The sequence below is a fragment of the Capricornis sumatraensis genome, chromosome 1, assembly GCF_032405125.1.
Source record: "Capricornis sumatraensis isolate serow.1 chromosome 1, serow.2, whole genome shotgun sequence".
NCBI lineage: Eukaryota > Metazoa > Chordata > Mammalia > Artiodactyla > Bovidae > Capricornis > Capricornis sumatraensis.
In genome coordinates, this window is record NC_091069.1 from 213366405 (window position 1) to 213388690 (window position 22286).

The window sequence follows — 22286 nt, forward strand, 5'->3', positions numbered from 1 at the left end:
GATTTTGGATAACTAAATTGGTATATCATGGGGTTTCCTGGTGGCTCAGACAGTAAAGAATCTGCCAGCAATGCAGGAGATCTAGGTTTGATCCCTGGGTTGGGAAGATACCCTGGAGGAGAAGATGGCAACTTACTCCAGTATTCTTGCCTGGAGAATTCCATGGGCAGAGGAGCCTGGCAGGGTACAGTCCATGGGATCACAAAGAATCGGGCATGACTGAGCATCTAACATTTTAGGGCTCTTCCAAGGGTTAAAGTGTTTAATACAGTGCCTGGTACATAGTGTCCAATAAATATTTAGAGAAGAATAAGTGTGATTATTACTTGAGTATACTTATCTTGTATCCTTTTGGTTTTATCTAAGAAATATCTAGGCCTAAAAATGCTAAATTGATTTCTCTGTTCGGTTCATCCTAGAAAGTTACAAAATAGGCTATTGGTGAGATTGATTACAGTAAGTCCTCTACATATGAAACTTTAAGTTTCAGACTTTCAAAGATGGGAATATGCTACTATCCAGACATCACTGGATCATTTTTTTCAAGAGGGCAGATCAGGCATGAGAGACATTGCAGCTTGCCCTCCATCTCCTGTTGCTGATGATCTTCCAGCTCTGCCATCTCCCACCTCCTCTCCTTCCTCCAGTCAGTAACTCTTCCTGTCAACTGACTCAGTGTCAACCCCTGTGTGCCAGCTGTTGTACTGTACTACTGTGCTTTTCAAGGTACAGTACTGTAAGATTGAAAATGTTTATTTTGGGGTTTGTTTTTTAATGTACATATTATTTGTGTGAAAAGTATTATAAGCCTATCACAGTAAGTACTATACAGTCAGTTGTGTTAGTAGGGTAACTAGGCTAGCTCTGTTGGACTTATGGACAAATTGGACTTAGAAATGCGTTCTCAGAACAGAACTTGTTCGTATGTAGGGGACGTACTGTATTACCTACCAATAAAGAACTATCCCCATCTGCTGGCCACACTCAGAAATTAAAAATAAAAAGCTGTCTAAATATGGTTGTGGAAGAAGAAATATCTCATTTTGCATCTACCGTGACTTGTAGAATCTTTTCCATAGGGAGCACACCACTTTCCTCTCTCTTCCTCACACACCCACAACACACTCAAACAACTATCAGCCTGTAACACAGTGCTGGCTCATTGTTGGTACACTTACTTAGTTGAGGCAGACATTTCTTTTCAGTTTAGAATTTAGACTTGTCTTAAATGCAGCCTGGACATGTTTCCCTTCCTTTCTGGCTTGAGTGTCCCAGAGGCTTAGCCTCCCAAGTCTTGGATCTTTGTCCCAAGAAGGAGATTATCACTAATGGTTTTCTATTTTCCTCCTTAAGACTCAGTGAAGTCACCCACAAGAACCAACAGGCATGGTATGTAACTCACACGCATTGTATTCCTAGCCATCATCAATGCTAAGCAGGAAAAACAAATCTCTTAATTGGTCATTCCATGCTTGGAAATGTAAGAAGAGCTGATAAATGAGCTCCTGGGGAGAGTTCTAGTTACCTTCCATCTGGAACTAAGTCATCTCAGACTGAATCACAATCACAACTCTAGGTCTTGGTTTTTGAGTCTTGAACTTTCTAAGACCAGTGAATTTCACCAGAGCTTTCCTTGAGGTGCAGGAAAGTGGCAATCCAGATTCCACTCTTTCTCTGTGACTCAATTGGCTAGCAAGTTTGGAGGTTAACTGGCAGGTTGGTGGTTTGAGTCCACCCAGGGATGTGTCCTTTGGGGCTACCCTGGTGGCTCAGTGGTAAAAGAATCTGCCTGCCAGTGCAGAAGACTCAAGAGATGTAGGTTTGATCCCTGGGTCGGGAAGGCTCCCCTGGAGGAGGAAATGGCAACCCACTCCAGTATTCTTGCCTGGAGAATTCTATTGATGTAGGAGCCTGATGAGCTACAATCCATGGGGGTCACAAAGAGTCAGACACAACCAGGCATGCAGGCACTCTTTGCTATAGGTTGCAGGGGAATGGCTTAGGACAGTGACTCGGGTCAGCATGGCAAGAGGAGGGCAGATGATGCTGAAAAAGAGCCTGCCGTTGTCTTTCTACATCAGAAGTGTCAGCCTCTTTGCCCCCTCTGGCCTTCTTGTTACCAGGGCAACAGTTAACTGATTCTGCCTGAGAGGGAGCGACCCTTCTCTGCCTTCCAAGAAATTGCCAGTCTCCCCTCTCACAATCTCTGTGGCCTCATGGTGTACTGTTTCCTACAGGATCTCTTCCTGAGCCCAGCAATCCAACAAAGAAAGTCCCTCGCTTCTCCATGCCTAGGGATAAGCCCTTCCTGTTCCACTGTCGCTGCCCACCCCAATCACCGCCTGTCACACTACCTACAAGCCCTCTCACCATCCTCTCTCCAGCTGCTCCCACATCTTTTTGCTGTTCTCTTGCCAACCTGCTGCTTCTCTTCCCACTCTCTCCTACTCTGTGTGCCTCCCTGATTTTTCTCATGTTCACTCATTCTTTCCTTCCACTGCTGCTGCTGCTAAGTTGCTTCAGTCGTGTCCAACTCTGTGCGACCCGGTATACGGCAGCCCACCAGGCTCCTCTGTCCCTGGGATTCTCCAGGCAAGAATACTGGAGTGGGTTGCCATTTCCTTCTCCAGTGCATGAAAGTGAAAAATGAAAGTGAAAGTGAAAGTCGCTTCCCATGCTTTTGTAATGTCTTCAGACTGGCTTTTGTTCATTTAAAACACACCCTAATTTATTACTTCTTTTCCTCTGTGTTCCCTTAACACTTGGTTCATGTTTATAATCTAACACTCATCACAACATGCTATCCTTTACTGTCTGTATCTTCCTAGTCCAGACTGAGGCCTCATGGATAGCAGGCCCTGTCTTTCTCATTGAATCCCCAGCACCAAATACAGCCTCTGGCCTAGCTGGCACTTAGTTTGTTGAATGAAAGAATACCTGTGCTATTTCAAATCTTCGCTTGTTGATCAAATTTGCTCTAATGGTTATTTTCCCTATATTTCATCTGTGTTTAAGATTATTACTTTTTAGAAGATTTTTTTTATGTGAACCATTTTTTGTCTTTATTGAGTTTGTTATATTGCCTCTATTTTTTGTTTTGGTTTTTTGGCCATGAGGCATGTGGGATCCCAGCTCCCTGACCAGGGAACAAACCTGTACCACCTGCACTGGAAACATAGTAACCTAATGACTGGATTGCAGGGAATTCCCTAGAGATTATTTTTAACTTCTCACTTTGAAGTAGTTTCAGACTTTCAATAAAGTTGTAAAAATAGTGGAAAAAATTCTCATATACTCTTTAATCAGATTCCCCAAAATGTGAGCATCTTACATAACTATAGAACATTGATCAAAACCAGGAAGTAAACACTGATACAGTACAATCAATCTCCAGAACCTATTCAGATTTTATCAAATGTCTCATTAATGTCCATTTTCTGAATGAGGATCCAAATCCAGGATCGCACATGATACTAGGTCATCCAAGATCTCCTTAGTCCTTTTGAGTCTGGGTAGTTCCTCAGCCTTTATTTTTCATGGCTTTGACATTTTGTAAAGATACTGGCCAGTTATTTTATAGAATGCCTTTCAAAATGGGTTTGTGTAATGTCTCCTCTTGCTTATGTTCAGGTCTTATATTTCTGCTAATAGCACCCTTCTCAGTGCATCGTATCAGAAGATGCATGATGTCTACATGTGCAGTTGATGATGTTCTTTCGCCTACCACCTGGTTAAGGTGGTTCTGGCAGGTTTCCCCACTCTATGCTGATTGTTCTCCCTTTGCAATTAACAAGCATCTTACATGAATATGTAAATATGATGGTTCTTGTCACACTTCTGTCCACTGATTTTAGTATCCTTTGATGATTCTGGACTGCAGTGATTATTATGGTGGTTGTTTTCCAAATGGTGCTTTCTATTTCCAAGGTTTTAAACAAGGCTGGGAAAATGGTTTGCCCGTGGTGAATCCTGCAGGACCCAGCCCCAGGAATAACCCTAGAACATTCTCTAAATGAAGCCTTAGCATTTAGTGTAGCACACTGGGTCACAGGTCTCTATAAACATTTTAAGTCTATGGACCGCTCCTTTTCCTTTTCTCTCTCTTCCAGTCTCCCTCAAATCTCCTATTTGTGGACACAGAAAGGCTCTCCTGATGGGTGGTGGTGTTCCTGATGAGACACCAAGAAGGACTATCAGAAGAAAATTGATCACAACTTAATTATTAATTCATGCCCCTAAAGTACACGCTGTGGAGATTAATGCTCCAAGTCAAAAGATCCTTGGCTCACAGTTTTAGAACCACTGCCTTAAAGGACAGCTGCCTAAGATCAAGGCAGTGTATCACAAACCAAGACTTACTGTTTCTGTGGCACCACCTCCCCATCCATTCTGAGCTAAGTCACGAAACTGATGACCTTGGGGATCTTTTCTAAAGCATTCAGGAGAGCTGCTAATTCTGGGGGAGGGGTTGGAAGCCATATGAAATTATGAAGTGCCAAAACCGAGGATCCTTCACATAAGGTCTGTTAGCTTCCATTAGTCCCTGAAGCATGAAGTGTTTATTATCTAGACAAATTTCCCCATCCATAGACAGTGTGTCTGAGAAAAGAAAATCCTTCTTTAGCCACGTTTGCAATAGTTAGCTTTCAGTGTGACTGAATTTAGGTTGATAATTCTCTGGTTAGAGGGGTCGAGGTAGTAGAAGTCTGCACACTTTTAGGGGCCTGCAAAGCAACCACCTGGAGAAGGAAATGGCAACACACTCCAGTATCCTTGCCTGGAAAATCTCATGAGAAGCCGGGCAGGCTACAGTCCATGGGGTCGCAAGAGTTGGACATGACTTAGTGACTAAAACACACACAAAGCAACCACCGCCCAGAATTCCTAGCTGCATGAGGATTCTTTAGGATAAACAGGTAAGTAGGCATTGAAATTTACAGTCAGCACTGAGATGAAGAAAAATAAACAATGGCTGTCTCGGGCCCTGGGGTCCTTAGGAGACTGAAGAAAGGGGAAAATTCTGCAGAAGCAAGAGAAAGTCAAAGATATGGCCCTGTTTCTAGACTTGGTTTCTTAAAAAAATTTTTTTTAATAGTATTATTGAAGTTTAATTTCCATAGCATGAAACTCATTCATTTTAAGTATGTATGTAGATCAATTCCTTTAACTAAATTTATAGATCTGTGTAACTGTCACAAAAATTCAATTTTAAAACAGTTCTGGAACTTCCTTGGTGGTCCAGCAGTAAGACTACTGCACCCTCAATGCAGGGAGCCTGGGTTCGATCTCTGATCAGGGAACTAGATCCTACATGCCACAACTAAGAGTTTGCAGGCTGCAACTAAAGATTCCATTTGTTGCAGCTAAGACCTGACATAGCCAAATAAATAAGTAAATATTATAAGAAAATTTTTTTTCTAATGCTACAACAGCTCACTCTTTCTGCTTGTAGTCAATACCTATTCTCACCTCCAGCCCCAGGCAAAATTGATATATTTCCTGTCTCTACTGATTTGCTTTACATAGACCTAGTTTCAGTGTTGGAGAGGAGTCTCTCAACTGAACTGCCCCCTCCCACTGTCCAAACAAGACCAACTGGCCAGAGTTTGGTTGAAAGACCTGTGATGCTTGGGGGTGGGGGTCCGGCTTTCTCCTGTGTGGAAGCACTGTTGGCAGTGTGTCCTCTGGGACCCTTGGGTGACATGGAAGGGGTTGGTGGGATCCCCAGGTGACAGTGATGGTAGCAGGAAGAGTGAGAGTTCCAGGAACACACGGGGTTGCAAATGGAAACCAATTCTGCTGATTAGAACCCACATCTGTGATTTTCCTCCACAGCTGGGATAATCCCTAGGGGAACAAAAGTTACATTCATGGATAAATTAAAAGCATGAGCTATTTCTTCTTTTTCTGTAATTCCTTAAAACTGATTATAATTGCTTTTGAAATCTGTGAGAAATAAAAAAGTCTTCCATAGGGTGGGAACAGGAACATCTTTATGTTCAAGTTGCAGTCCCAAGTGAATTCTTCAGAACCCTCTGAGAATGAATTGCCTAAATACTTTGCAATAGCACAAAAGCTGTCTGTTATGAGCACCATATTCCGAACAGAGGCCTTCTTTAGAGCCATAGGGCTGAGGTTATTCTTTGTAACTCATACATTCTTCTGGTCAGCGGTGGAAGACGTCCTTTTTCTTAGCCCTGTCCAAAGGGATGGCCCTGTCTAAAAAGGAACACTCTTTTCTCTCATTTCTCAATAGGGTCTTGGGGGCAAAGCTCTCATTTCACACTCTGAGCTTCGAGCTGACAGAGCCCCTTTAAGACTTGGCTTTACCAGCTGGGTTCTCTGAAAGAGTGGCTTCAGGGGACATTCAGACATACACGTCTCCACTGGGCACAGTGAAGCTGAAATAACCAGGGCACAGATGGAATGCTCTCTGGGCGCCAGTCATGGGGAAGAGGCTAGAAAAATACCATCCTTGTCCATCTCTGAGCATCACAGACCCAGAGCCATAGAGCTACACGAAGGCCACACCCTGGAGCAGGTGTTGGTGGGGGTTCTTACAGTGGTGCAGCGAAACGTGTTACTCAGGACCTGTGTGAATTCGGTCAGAGCTGACTATAGCTGCGGCCTCATTTTGGGACCACTTGACTTGAAAAAGCACTTGAGGAGGCTTGAGATACCTGGGAGGGGGCTAAAGGGAGGGGGAATAACTAAGCCCCTGTCAAGGCTGTTTATATTAGTCATATTAATATTATTGTTTCCTGCACAGGAACCATAAGTTACACAGCCTCAAAGGCTCCAGCCTCTTCTGGAATGCACTGGGAACACAATGAGAAGAGAAGAAAGGGCAAATTAGCCTCCTACTGAATGTTATTCACTCACTCATTCATTCATTCATTCAGTTATCACCTTGCTGTTCAATAAATATTTATCAAGTGCCTAGTAAGTGGGAGGCACTATGCTGGGTGCCGGGAATGACAACAGTGAACAAGATAGATGGGGTCCCTGCACTTGGGGGCTTCTTTTTCTAAAACTTGGGGTAGAGTTGATTTACAATGTTGTGTCAGTTTCTGATGTACAGCAAAGTGAATCAGTTATACATATATCCATTCTTTTTTGGATTCTTTTCCCATATAGATCATTGCAGAGTTCCCCGTGCTATACAATAGGTCCCTATCAGTTCAGTTCAGTTCAGTTCAGTTCAGTTCAATCGCTCAGTCATGTCCGACTCTTTGCGACCCCATGAATCGCAGCACGCCAGGCCTCCCTGTCCATCACCAACTCCTGGAGTTCACTCAGACTCACGTCCATCGAGTCCGTGATGCCATCCAGCCATCTCATCCTCTGTCGTCCCCTTCTCCTCCTGCCCCCAATCCCTCCCAGCATCAGAATCTTTTCCAATGAGTCAACTCTTCGCATAAGGTGGCCAAAGTACTGCAGCTTCAGCTTTAGCGTCGTTCCTTCCAAAGAAATCCCAGGGTTGATCTCCTTCAGAATTTTATATATAGTAGTCTGTATGTGTCAATCCCAGCCTTCCAATTTATCCATCCTTCCCTTACCCTCTGCCTCCAACCCTCCATAACCATAAGTTTATTTTCTACATCAGTAACTCTATTTTTGTTTTGTAGCTAAGTTCATTTGTAGACTTTTTTTTTTTTAATATTTCAGGGAAGCTTTTAAATATGATACATTCTAGATATTAAGTGTTAAAAGGGAGATAAGCTAATATAACAGAAAGTGTTTGGGGAGGGCTGTCTTAGCAAGGGAAGTTCTCTCTGATCTGAATGGCAAGATAGAACCTATCATGTGAAAACCCAAGGGAGGAGAATTCCAGGCAATGGGATTATCTCAGGCAGAGCCCCTGTGATAGGACTGTGTTTGAAGAACAGGACAAAGGCTAGTAGGGCGGAGCTTAGAGAGTAGACCCAGGGCAGGCTAGGACCAGGAGTCCAGGCGAGGTGGGAGAGGAAGGCAGAGGCAGGATCATGGAGGGCATTGCAGACCATGGTAAGCGGTTTGGGCTTTGTTCCTCTGTTGTCATCCAGGCCAGTCTTTAAGCATTGTCTTTCCTAGAGAACTCAGTTTCATCTAAAGTGTAAGGAAGCAGCAGGGTGGGCAAGGCTCTGTAACCTCCTCCCACAACCCCATTTTAAACCAATATGCCTCCCTTCCTTTATCAGTTTTGTTTGCTCAAACGCTGTGTAGGATTTCACCTCTTGAAGGTTTCAAAGTGGTGGCAGATGAAAGCAGACATCCTTTCACTTTCCCATCAAGAGGTGCAGTTTATTTATCCTGGTCTTGAATCTGGGCTTTGATCAACGAATGTGCCAGAAGTGATGCTTTAAGAGGATCTTTAGGAGGATGGCAGCTCCCACTTCCCCCTCGACAGGCGGGCGCTTGGAGCCTCAGGCGCCATCTAAGAAGCCCTCCTCCTCTACTGAAGAGACCACATGGCAGACAGCCAAGAAAGCAGCCCGCCAGGAGATCTGAGGCACCAACATGTGTCCCCAGTCAGGTTGTTCCGGCGGCCCCTGGCCATCCGAGCCATCCTAGTGGCCCCGAAGACGCCATCTTGGATGTTCTGTCTCCAGCATACACCACACGGAGCAGGGATAATCCCATTCTGCTTGCCTTGTCAAGGACCTCAGAACTGTGTTCAAAATAAAATGCAATTTCGTTCCTCCACGTTTTCCTGTCGTTAGTTACACAACAGTAGAAGACTGAAGGAAAGGTTTAAACAAAGAGTTTGAAAACCAACCCTCTGAGTAGAATCAATGATCCTACAAAGAACTCCAAGGTGGGGGAGGTAGGGAGGAGAGTGGCCAGGGCAAGGACTTTGGAGTAAAAGGGTCCTGGAGTTGAATCATGACATAACTCGGCTTCTTCATTTCTAAAATGCAGATAATAATACACGCCTTGGAGGTTTCATGTGAGACTTAAAATCAGACACTTCAAGATCTTAGCAGATAATAAGAGCTCAATGGATTATAATTATAGTGTGGTCATCAAGGCCCTTCCAATGAGAGGGCTTGAGACAGGTTGCTTGGGTTGGAAAACCTGCTTGTGGGGCCAGAGTTTGATCACTACCAGGGTCCACAGTGCAGGTGGCAGTGAGAGAAAGGGCCGTACCCAAACCTACTGTCGAATTTCCTTAAAATGTTAACCTGTCATGCAGACACAGTATTTCATAACATTGAACTAGTATTGAGACTACTTTTCCTTTTTCAATTCTCTATCAATCCTGATAAAATAAAAATGTGTTACTACAACTTTAATACCTCTTTTAAATACTTGCTAATCTAACTCCTTTAAAAAAATTTTATCAGAGAGATCGAAACATACAAATTTAGACCATTTGGTAGGCAATAGTATTTGCACTAACACTGATATCATTGTTTCATTTTCATTGTATTTATTTTGACCCATTACTAGTTTCTTTTTTTTCTTGACTTAAAGATTTCCTTGAAAATAAATGAAGAACATGAAGAACAGGGAATCAGTTTAAAATAGAATGTTAGATGAGAAATTGTACAAGTGGTGTGTCTGAGTGTGTGCTAAGTCGCTTCGGTCATGTCCGACTCTGCAACTTCCATGGACTGTAACTCACCAGGCTCCTCTGTCCATGGGATTCTCCAGGCAAGAATACTGGAGTGGGTTGCCATGCCCTCCTCCAAGGGATCTTCCCCACCCAAGGATCGAACCAGAATCTCTTATATCTCCTGAGTTGGCAGCTGGGTTCTTTACCACTAGTGCCACCCAGGAAGCTCTACAAGTGGTGTAAGACATGGCCAGGATTTCAACCAAGGTGCATAGAAGACCTTTGCACACGCTTTGTCGTCGGCCCTATATTGGGTTGTCACAGTCAAGAAAAGCTGATAAACTCCCCGTGTGACTGAATTGTCCCTCTGCCACCTCTGAGGCCCAGGCACACCACAGCCCTCTGGGATGTAGAAGAGTCAGTCAGGGGTGGCAGGAGCAGAAAGCAGCTTCATGGCTGAGGCTCCTACACACAGTCAGCTCTGGGCATCCAGGTGACGGCTTCTTGGTTTCCAAGTGCTTTCCGGAGCCTTTCTCACCCCAGAGCCACCACACCTGCCCTGGGACGCCTGCCTGGGCACTTCTGTCGGCTCAGCTCTCCCTGACCTTCCCCCATCCCCCCTCCCTTGTGTGCAGCTCTTGCTCCCCTAATGCGCTCAGCACTTTTAGCTGTTCTGTGATATTCTCCGAGGACACGGAGATGAGAGCCTTGCTGAAAATGTGCATCTTCTGCAGAAAAGGGCCACGGAACACTTAAGAGAGGAAAAGGACAAAAAGATCAAAGTGGTTTTGGAACAGAATAGAGGAGGGACTATAAAATTTGAATGAAGTGCCTGAAAAAAAAAAAAAAGCAGGAGAAGAGGGCTAGCTTTGTTCAGTATTTAGAGCTCAGAAGGGAGAAATGACAAGAAAAGGATGAGTGCCCTTTAAATTCAGGGCTGCTGAAACACTAGAAATATTAATGTCACTGATCAAAGCATGCAGACCTTTCAGTGTTGATCTGGAGCAGCAAGTGTGAGTGTAGCAATTTTGTCAGTGACTCAGTGTTTCCACTTATCCTCCCAGGAATCTGTTTCCGGGTCACCTCCTCAGTGAGGCCTTCTGGGATCACACAGTCTAAAACAGTGCTCCCCTCTCTCTAGTTCTGGTTCCCCCGCATCTTTTCTCAGCACACTTACCACTTCTTGGAACTTTGTTTGGTCATTTAGTGACTGTCATTCTCTCCCCTTTAGACAGTAACTCCACAAAAACAAGACTTTGCCTGTCATTGTGTCCCCAGCTCCCCTGGCATGGAAGAGGCACCCAACAAATAAATATTGGGAAAATGGGGACTTCCTTGGTGGTCAAATGGTTAAGACACAGATCTTCCATTGCAGGGGGTACAGCTTTGAACCCTGGTTGGGGAATTAAGATTCTGCATGCCACACAGCAAGGTCAAAAGAAAAAAATTGTTGGAAGAATGACTTCAACCAGCTGAGGTTTATGAACATATGTGAGATAATGCTAGGAATAAAAGATGAGTTAGACATGAATTTTGCCCTAGAGGGACTGTCTAATATTCATAATAATCACTATCAGTTTTAGAGGACTTACTACCTGTTAGGTACCTTTTATTTTCATGATTTTTTGACTTTGATAACTGGGGGTGATGTTATATAAACATATTTGACAGAAGGTATTGTACACACAGACTCATCAATACCATGAACTGGCACTCAGATATTAAATAACAATGCCAAGGTCTGAGGCCCAGGAAACCTTAGAATCAAAATTTGAGTGAAGGTGTGGCTGATTCCAACATACATTTCCTTAACCCACTACACGAGGACATATTGTCCTGCTTGTAAAGATGTACGGGCATCTACTGTGTGAATTGCAGTAACATGATCTTTGCTCTCAGAGGCTATACACCTGGCAGGGAAGCTGAGGACTTTGGGGCCAGACTGCACTTGAGAACCAGCCTGAACCCCTCCCTCTGCCATTTTGGCTGCAACAGGTGGGAGGGCCAAAAGGCATACAAACAGAAAGAAGAGAGAAGTGGGAGGGAGGAGGAGGAGCTGGGCAAACAGGCAGCTCTGAGGCCTTTTACGGAAGCTGAGAGAACAAGCAGAGAGAGCCTGAGCCCTTGGTGGGCTTGCTGTTCTCCCCAGGGCATCTCCCTGCTCACCCCAAGAAGTCACCTCCACCTGTGGGCATTGGCCCCAAGTGGCAGCTGGCTGAGCTCTTCAGCAAAGGCTTTTCACTGGATACAGTCACCAGCATCTCTGGTGATACCAACAGTATCACCACAGTCAAAGGAAACTGGGACCTGTGCTCCCTGCCAGCTGCCTGCAGCCGGGTGTACACCGAGCTTGCACATGTGCTCACGAGTCCCCTCCTGGCCTTCCCTGCAGCCCACTGTTAGCAGCAGAAGGGGCTGCTTCATCTTTATTTCTCTTCCGCGGCAGTGGTCTCACCATTCCATTTTCTTTTTTTTCTCTTTTCGGCTTTTTTATAAGTGATGGCGCTGCAGGTTCAAGGGTATTGTTTTCCATCACACCTTGAAAAGAGGGTGGGTGTTTAAATCGTGTCTCCAGGTTCTCTGGTAATTGACAAGGTAGTCGTGTTCCTTTATGGACCAACGTCACTGTCCCATTTTCAAGTTCAAAGTTCTAAGACAGAGGGCAATCTCTGACTTATCATGTCCAGTTTGACCTGAACAACAATGACAGTAATGATTTGCTTTTATTGGAGTAAACCGGTGAGAGCTCAGGTTGCTCTGTTGCTGCAGCTCCGTGTTAATTACCTGGACTAATGTGTCTTGCTAATTACAGCTTGCTGAATCTGTCATAATTACTGCTAATAATAATATCTGTTGGGGAATTCCCTGGCAGTCTAGTGGTTAGGACTTGGTACTTTCACTTTAGTGGCCAGGGTTCAATTCCACAGGGAACTAAGGGTTCAGTTCCCATGGGAACTAAGATCCCATAAACCTCATAACAGTGGCTGGGGTGGGGCAGGGGTGAGGTGGGGTGGGTAATCTGTTGTACACTTCCTGTATTAGCAGATTTGGCTTAAATGTCCATGGGCTTGGCTTATGGCATGATTTTATCCTGGCATTACTCTTTTTTTAAAAAAAATAAATATTCACTTCATTAATTTAAAAAATATCTTCAATGATTTTTATTATCCATTTTTCTTTTTTTTAATTTTAGCTGTGCTTGGTCTTAATTGCAGCAGGTGGGTCTGTTTAGTTGCAGTGCAGGCTTAGTTGCCCCATGGCATGTGAGGTCTTAGTCCCCCGACCAGGGATTAAACCCACATCCCTTGCATTGGAAGGTAGATTCTTAAGTACTGGACCACAAGGGAAGTCTCCTGGGGTTACTTTTGAGAAAGTAATGATGATAGAATTAAATCTGTGCTTTTGTTTCCTCAGTGACATGGCACAAAACTATTCTGTAGCTTCCAAACGTATCTCCATAGATTCTAAATATCATCTGAGTAAACAGACATTTTTGTATTTACCCTGCTGAGTGAAGTCACTCAGTCGTGTCCAACTCTTTGTGACCCCATGGACTGTAGCCTACCAGGCTCCTCTGTCCATGGGATTTTCCAGGCAAGAGTACTGGAGTGGGTTGCCATTTCCTTCTCCAGAGGATCTTCCTGACCCAGGGACTGAACCCAGGTCTCCCACATTTTAGGCAGACACTTTACCGTCTGAGCCACCAGGGAAATCCTATTTACCCCACTAAACAGATAGTATTCTCCCTGTGTTACCTTGGGAAGGTTAACTAACTTGTCCACCATAGTTACTGAGCAGTGGAGGAGGGAAGCTCTCGTTCCACAGGGCCCTGCTGCCTTGACTCGTATGTTGCATCTATTTAATTCCCTATGAGAGATAGTCTACAAAGGGAGAATACTCAGTTATTAACCTCAAGGAGAGGAGGGACCAGATGAGGTTACTTGGTGAACCTGAATAAGACAGTTAAAAGGCAATATTAAAAAGCACCAGTGTGAAGGGAAACTTTGAAATACTACAGGCACCCAGACAAGAGGAGAGAAAGAAGCTTGACTGTCTAAGAGCACAGGCTTCCCAAAGCTTAGAGAGTTGAGGGAGGCTGAGAAGCACAGAAAAGGTATGGGCAAGAGGGCAAAGGACAGGTCTGTACAAGGGAGCATCCTTGCAAGGCCTGCAGAGGGACCCAGCCTGAGACACTTAAAGACAGAGGGAAGACTAGTATGGCAATTATTGTAGGCTGTGTAGAGATGACTGGGTGGAGGCCCAGGGACAGTGGGCTGTGGAAGGCTGGCTGAGGAGTTTGGATTTGACCTTGAGGCAGAGCCAGGTCACAGAAAATGACGAGGAAGGAATCAGTTGTTTGCCAAAGAATTATCTGAGGCTGGTTGGACTGTTGAGTTTTCTTTGAAAGTAGAATTGATCCGTAGGCAGTTACTTCCTCTACAGCATGGCGGTGCTGGACCAGACAGCCTCTGTTGGTCAGCCCTGGTGACTAGGAGCTCTTACCTTATGTCTACCCTGTCGTAATTTTCATAAAGCCATTCTGTTCCCTTAAAAAAATTTTTTTTGGAAGATGTCTTGTGTTATGTAATCAGATATCCTTTCTAGGGTCTTTGGTTATAAGTGAACATAAGCCATCTGACCTACTTTTTATGACATGACTGCCAGTTCCTATATTTTGGCCAGAACCTCATGTCTCATGGAGCACAGTTCCCTTAGGCTGAAGTGAATGAGCATTAGATTTGGAAGACCTAGGAGACATAAATGTTCAAAGACCACCTCTTTGAATACACACTGAAATATTTATGGATGAAATGATAGACCATCTGGAAAGTGAAACCAGATGGACTACAACCTGATCATTGTTGAAGCTGGCTGATAGTATGCAAAGTTTCACTAGAGTGAATATTTGATAGGAGTAGTTAATCTACAATTGTGCATTCATTTCAGCAAAGTATCAGTTATATCCATCCTTTTTAAGATTCTTTCCCCATATAGATCATTACAAATCTGTGCCTTCAGCATTAGCAGGTGAATTCTTTACCATTGAGCCACCAGGGAAGCCTCATACACTGTCGTATGTATATGTTCATTCCAATCTTCTAATTTATCCCTCTCCCCACTTTCCATCTTGGTAACCATAAGTTTGTTTTTTACATCTGTAACTCTATTTCTGTTTTGTAGATAAGTACACTTGTACCTGGGCTTTCTGGTGGCTCAGACAGTAAAGAATCCACCTGCAATGATGGAGACTCTGGTTCAGTCCCTGAGTCAGGAAGATCTCTTGGAGAAGGGAATGGCTACCCACCCCAGTATTCTTGCCTGGAGAATTCCAAGGACAGAGAAGCCTGGCTGGCTACAGTCCATGGGGTCACAAAGAACCAGACATGACTGAGCGACTAACACTTTCACCTTCACTTCACACTTGTATCATTTTTTTTAGATTCCACATATAACGGTATCATATCTTTTTCTCTGTCTGACTCATTTCATTTAGCATGACAATCTGTAGGTCTAGCCATATTGCTGCAATTGCCATTAATTCAATCTTTTCCATGGCTGAATAATGGAATACATTGTATATATGTACCAAATCTGCCTTATCCATTTCTCTGTTGATGGACATTTAGACTGCTTCCAAGTCCTGGCTATTGCAATGACACTGGGGTCCATGTATCTTTTAGAATTATGGTTTTCTCCAGATATATGCCCAGGAGTGGGATTGCTGGATCATATGGTGAGTCTATTATTAGTTTTTTAAGGAACTTCCATACTGTTCTCCATAGTTCTCCTGACTACTTTTGTTTGCTTAAAATTTTTCCATCATAAAAAGTTAAAGAAGAAGCACACATACATCTTTGTTTCAGGCTGCAATGTCTAGGAAACCAAACCATTGAGTATCCACAAAGCAGGATGCCAAAGCAATCTTGAGATGTGGGAAAGTCAAGTTGATACAACAAGATCATTTACTGTACATGGGAGAGTCTCTCTGAGGACACTGGCCTTGGGTGACTTGTTGACAACAATCTCTCCATTTATAGAGATCTGTTATTTTCCTGCCTGCTTGAAGACTCCGCCTTCCACTTCTTTCCTTTCTGTTTCTTTGTTTGCAAGTTAACTTTCTCCCATGGGCAGAGAGAACTGCTTTTTCAAGAACCATAAAGGGACAACAGAGCCCTCCAAAGCAGTGGTTTTCCTTTTTTTAAAAAACCACAACTCAGAGTAAGAACTATACTCTTTGTCATCACATACAAACAAAAGTGACACTCAGTGGGATGTGAAAGTGAAACTGTTAGTCGCTGAGTCTATCTGACTCTTTGTGACTCCATGGATTGTAACCCGCCAGGCTCCGCTGTCCATGGAATACTCCAGGCAAGAATACTGGAGCAGGTTGCCATTCCCTTCCCCAAGGGATCTTCCCAACCCAGGGATTGAACCCAAATCTCCTGCATTGCGGGGAGTCTCCTGCATTGAGGGCAGATTCTTTACCATCTGAGCCACTCAGTGGGATACATTCTGATAATTTTTGTTCAGCTCTATTCTAGTCAGTTCTATTCATATATTTTGAAAGGCTGTTGTGATCCACCAAATTGATTTCAGGATCACTAACATGTTACAGTCTGCAATGTTAAAAAATGGTTAATGAAAAATACAGTGTGCAGGAAACTTAACATTTAAAACATCTGGCCTGGGGTTGAAGTCATAGACAGCTGGATTTCATTTGCATCTGACAGTGGAAAAGGCCTCCACACTTCTTTAAGTGGGCGGAAGGTCAGATCTATTATGCTTGCCAAGGATTGACTAAAGTATTAAATTTCAGCAGATGTGTTAATTGATGTACCCATCAACAGCGAGTGATCATAGCTGCACATAGGCTTAAAATTGTTTTTGGTGGAACTGGGCTTAGCCATGTGCTGTTTTATAATGGTAAAAAGTGGGTAGCCCTGTCTTCACACCCCACAATGGCTATTCCTTGGAGGGGACACCTGACAATGGTGTAAATCTGTGCATGTCCTTTTGAACCAGAGGGACCTGAAGTTGAACCTCACCAACTACTAACCATGTGACTTTAGACACATCAGTTAACTTCTCTGAATCTCAGTTTTCTTTTTTAATCAGAACAGAGATGGTTCTGCATTAAAGAAAATAATATATTTAATGATAAGATAATGTCATTAAATATTTTTAGTATTAAATATCATTAAATATATCATTCAAGAGACACCAGCAGGGATGGTGTCTCTCTCATTAAGGAGGTTGGTCAATGTCAACACACAAGACCTGGTGCAAACCAGGCACTGAATATCATTAAATAAATAAATAAGATAATACCATTAAATAAGATAATATATAGCATCTTGGAGAAGGAAATGGAAACCCATTCCAGTATTCTTTCTTGGGAAATCCCATGGACAGAGGAGCCTGGCAGACTACAGGCCATAGCATTCCAAGAGTTGGACACACTTAGCGACTAAGCCACCACCACCATAGCGTCCGGCCCAGAACCTCACATGAGAACAAATCATCAACTGACATCATTGCCCACTTCATCTCCCAGCACAGAGGCCATGGGAGGTTTCCTCTGAAGGCTTCTCAATCTAGTGGCCTGTATGGCAGATGCTTGCTGCAGGGAAATGAAAAGCAGAACCCCCAAACAGAGAGAAGCCTGCAGTGCCAACTAGCCAAGAGAGAAGCTGCATTTTGAGGCAAAGTGATGTAGGAACATAATTTACCAGCTTTAGGTCTCCAGTTCCTCAATCATGAAGTGAAGGTGGGGAAATGCCATGTTCTTCCAGAACTCCTGGCTTATGTTTCTTAAAGACATTTAGCTTCCTGGCACCAAGTAATGCTCATTGAATGAATCATAGTCATCCCAACCCAATGTCCATCAGTTCACTGGGCCCTTTCAAGTCTGCTTCCTCAGTCTCTCTCCAAGCCATTTCATCTTCTCCTCCTCCAACACCACCTCCATATCTGTTCACCGGACTCCTGGCTTCTATTCTTGCTTGTTCTCCATCCAATCTCTGCAGTCATAGAAATAAAGTTTAACAATGCCAAAGTGACACAGAGACCACTAGGCAAAATTTCCAGTGACTTCTCTGTGGCCTCAGAACAGAGTACAAACGGATGTGTCTGTCTCCAAGACTCAACTTGACCTGGTCAATGCAACTGCCCCAACCAGATGCCTGCCACCAGTTTAGGGACAGACACCAGCAGGGATGGTGTCTCTCTCATTATGGGGGTTGGTCAATGTCAACACACAAGACCTGGTATAAACCAGGCACTGAAAGAACAACCAATTCCTGAGTGTCCACTAAATCTTTTTCCATAAAATTATGGCCAGTGATCTATTTCACAGACAAAATAACTTCTATATCCTATGGCAAATTGTCTCTTAAAGTCCCTATTGTATTTTCTCCTGGTTGTTTAAAGATTAAATGAATTGCCCTATAATTTCCAGTATTTTATATTTTAGAACAAGGATTTCAAGGTTTGTTGGGTTGTTTTTTTTTTTTTTTTTTTGAGAACAAATATAGTTTGGCTGCTTTTTCCATGCTTCTCAAAATATTCGAAGTGCACACTGATATGTACTCATTACTTCTAAAGCCTGGTCTTACCCAGATGTAATGGCTGAAGATTTCCCTTAACACAAAGAATGCCATGCATTATGGTTTTCACTTCCATTTAACTAGATTAAATATTTGGCTAAGTGCTTATGCTCTGATTAGAGGTGTCTATATATGAAGTGCTCCTTGAACAAAAGTTATGGGTAATCAAATGTAATTTAATTGAATCATGTTCCATAATTAAGGCAAAACCACTTCACTTAAATAATTATCTTGAAGTGTTTGCAGTAGCAGGGTTAATAGATTTGCTTTCATTTCCTCTATGCTACTAGTGTTACCTGATGACAAAATTATGGTGACATGCTGCTCTACAGAAACTTCAGGTTCAGCCATTTAGGGTTCCAGGTCATGTGAGGACTGCCCAGCTGCCTTCTAAGAAGGTGTCAAAGAGCAGTAATCATTGGATCGAGTTCTTTCCTATGGTTTCTTCATAAAGTTGAGTTAGCATTCAAAACAGAACCCTCTGGAGCAAATATGTTCAGATTCCACAAGCATAGTCACAAACACTGGAAGAGACATCATTCACAGATTTTTTAGAATAGGGATTACCAAACCACTACTGATTTAAGATGCCGCAGTCATTGGGGTGGCAGCTACAGGTGAGACCAATACAAGATTCAGTGTAGGTAAAGGAGTAGATAGTATATGTTAGTTAAGCATGTAACAGAAAAAGTCAGTTGACCGTGGCCACCATGATTAAATATTTGTAAGTAAGTGGTTATTTGTTTTGGTTCAGTAGGTCAAAAATATCATCTAAGCACTTGGATACTTTCTCTTTCCAGATTGCCATCTTTAGTATGACGGCTTCATCCTTGACTCATCATCTTGTCACTAGCTGCAGTTCCAGCCATGCATCAGTGCCCCAGGAGACAAAAAGAGAAGGGAGGCAGGTAAACCACGTATGTCTCTTTTCATCAAGAGAACACAAGGCTTTCCCACACTCTGTCCAGCAGACATCTGCTTAGATCTCACTGATGAACTGCGTTGCATTCTCCCCATACCCCTGCCACCTCACCACTGCAGGGAGGCTGGACAGTGGGGAACAGGACTTTCATGTTTGCCTTAGACTCACTATTATCAAAATAAATACCCTCTTTTATTCCTACCTTTAAAAAACACCCTCAAATTTCATAATAATCCTTTATCCTGAAAGGCAATGACTAGATCATATAACCCATTTATAGCCATCATTTGAAAATAATGCCCTAGCTGCAATATAAAAATAAGAAATAAGAGGAAAATAATTTATGATACAATGTGTACATTTCAATGCATAATTGACTCGGTATGACTCCATCAGTAGACAAAATGTCAGAGTCAGACATTGCACCTGTTTCAAAGGAATAGTTGAGAAGAAAAGAGAAAGAAGATCAGAAGATATTCCATAGAAAAAGTACAGGAAAATCCAGTGCAAGTTTAAGTAGTAACAAACCAGACTAGTCTGAACATAATTTTAAAAAGAGAGAGAAAGAGAGAGAGGGGGGAAACCTTAATTGTCCAGACAAATTACAGAATGTTAAAGTGGAGACAATGAAGACTAGGGTATTCTCTCAAGTGAGCTGAGCCTTATTGCTAAGTGCAGCATCAAAAATAATTCTTTCTTTATGACATGGTACATCCACTGGGGAAATACCACAAAAAACCCTTCTCCTAGAGTGAAGACTTCATATCTCAAGATCTATGCTTAGCCTTGAGGACCTACAAAATTTTGTTTCAAAAAGCACTCTAATAAAAGATATTCAAGGAAAAAAATCATAATAAAAGGGACTGTGCATGCCTGCTAAGTCGTTTTTAGTCATGTCCAACTCTTTGCGACCCTATGGACTGCAGCCCATCAGGCTCCTCTGTCCATGGGTTCTCCAGGCAAGAATAATGGAGTGGGTTACCATGTCCTCCTCCAGGGTATCTTCCAAACTCGGGTATCAAACCCAGGTGACCCATATTGCAGGCAGATTATTTGCCATCTGATCCACCAGGGAAGCCCAAAAGGGACTGTGTAGTAAATCAACTATACATCAAAAATAAATGAATAAATAAATAAATGAATACCTCTTCCAATAACTCCAATAAAAGGGGGAAAAAAAGGCTGTAGAGAAGGTGTTCGGTACAATTCCAGCAAGAGGATCAAAATAAGGGTGAAAAACAACAGGCAACCCCCAAATAAATATCATTATTCTCACAGCATAGATTTATCATTACATTAAACAAACAAGCAAAAATTTCAAATATGGGATGACAAACATGGAATCATTTTGAAAATGAGTCAAGTTATAAATTTAAGTCAGATTCCTGTGTCACGAATCTCACTGTGCTTAATAATCTTTGGTTTCTAAGTCTATTCACAGGGACTCACATTCCCTCTGTGACATAATCGCATGTGACAATTACCAAGGCGTACTGATGTCAGGGTGTGGCGCTGTCAACTCAAATACAAAGAGCGACGCCCAGCAGTGATGTAATCTTCTGTAATAGTGAACAGCTCCTGTGAATTTCAAAACATAGTAAACACAGAAGAAAGCATAGCACAATCATTCCTCTCTTTATGCAATAGCTGCACTCCTGGAAAATGTCAGTGTTCATTAAAGCTACAGAACAGATACTTTGTATGTGAAATAGAGTTAGACTCTTGGTCACAGAGAATAGTTTTCTCATCTATATGAATTTCCAGTGGGCAATAGAAGGATATTCGGGGCTGGCCTTTATGCCAGGGAATTCCCATTGCAGGGTATCCATCACGCCCACCCCCACTCTCTGGTACCCACTTCAGTGGTTCAGACGTTTACATACACACTTCTAATACACATTTTCTTAACTTTCCTGGAGAACCACTAGCTTAAGTGAAGCATGGTCCATATTGGGTTTCACACAATGGCCCCAAGGAACAAAATCACGGTTCTGTAGGCAAGCAGGAAGGGGGACAGATACTGGGCAGCAAGTAATGGTATTTGTGCCACAGGGAGGGAGCTCAAGCAGGTCCCTTTTGAAACCCCTCATCTTACAGGAGGAGAAAGTGGAGGGATGAGTATCCACAAGAAAGTCAGAGATGGTGATGGGAGGCCCTGATGTGGGTGTGAGATCTCAATCTCACCAGCACCAGAGCCCTGCCCGGTGAGAAACCATCTCCATCAGAGGCCCCCATGGATCTTGGACTGCCCAACAAACCCAGAAAAGGAATGTTTTTTTTTAAAAAAAAGTTTTATGATTTTTCCAGTAGTCATGTATGGATGTGAGAGTTGGACTGTGAAGAAAGCTGAGTGCTGAAGAATTGATGCTTTTGAACTGTGGTGTTGGAGAAGACTCTCAAGACTCCCTTGGACTGCAAGGAGATCCAACCAGTCCATTCTAAAGGAGATCAGTCCTGGGTGTTCACTGGAAGGACTGATGCTAAAGCTGAAACTCCAGCACTTTGGCCACCTCATGAGAAGAGTTGCCTCATTGGAAAAGACTCTGATGCTGGGAGGGATTGGGGGCAGGAGGAAAAGGGGATGACAGATGATGAGATGGCTGGATGGCATCACCGACTCGATGGACATGAGTTTGAGTGAACTCTGGGAGTTGGTGATGGACATGGAGGCCTGGTGTGCTGCGATTCACGGGGTCTCAAAGAGTCGGACACGACTGAGTGACTGAACTGAACTGAACTGATTAATTAATTAATTAATTTTTAAATTGCACTAAGTCTTTGTTGCTGTGCAAGGGCTTTCTCTAGTTGCAGTAAGCAAGAGCTACTCTCGCTTGAGGTACACAGGCTTTACATTGCACTGGCTTCTCTTGTTTGGAGCACAGGCTCTAGGTATGTGGACTTCAGCAGTTGCTGCACTCGGGCTCAGTAACTGTGGCTCCCGGGCTTTGTTGCTCCTGAGCATGCAGAATCATCCCAAACCAGGGGCCAAACCCATGTCCCCTGCATTGGCAGGCAGATTCTTATCCATTGTACCACCAGGGAAGTCCCAGAAAAGGAACTTCTACCCAGGGTACAACTGCCACACACCAGCGGCCAGGCCCCACCTACAAACCATTTGTAAGCAGACTAATCTGGAAAAGCAGAACTCAAGAAAAATCTCAAATTGTTTCCCTTTCTAGGCCTGTGGGATTTGACCAGGAAGCCACACAATTGCTGCTAG

General features: G+C 43.3%; 1 protein-coding gene across 1 annotated transcript in view; it reads left to right on the forward strand.

The window, feature by feature from the left end:
- The first annotated feature begins 8450 nt into the window (after nucleotides 1-8450).
- The window catches only part of LOC138076690 (uncharacterized), a 112305-nt gene continuing 98469 nt past the window's right edge, over nucleotides 8451-22286 (forward strand). The window contains exons 1-2 of the mRNA XM_068968969.1: nucleotides 8451-8583; nucleotides 11688-11936. Of these exons, the coding sequence (XP_068825070.1) occupies nucleotides 8451-8583; nucleotides 11688-11936 (382 nt within the window). The remainder of the gene's footprint in view (nucleotides 8584-11687; nucleotides 11937-22286) is intronic.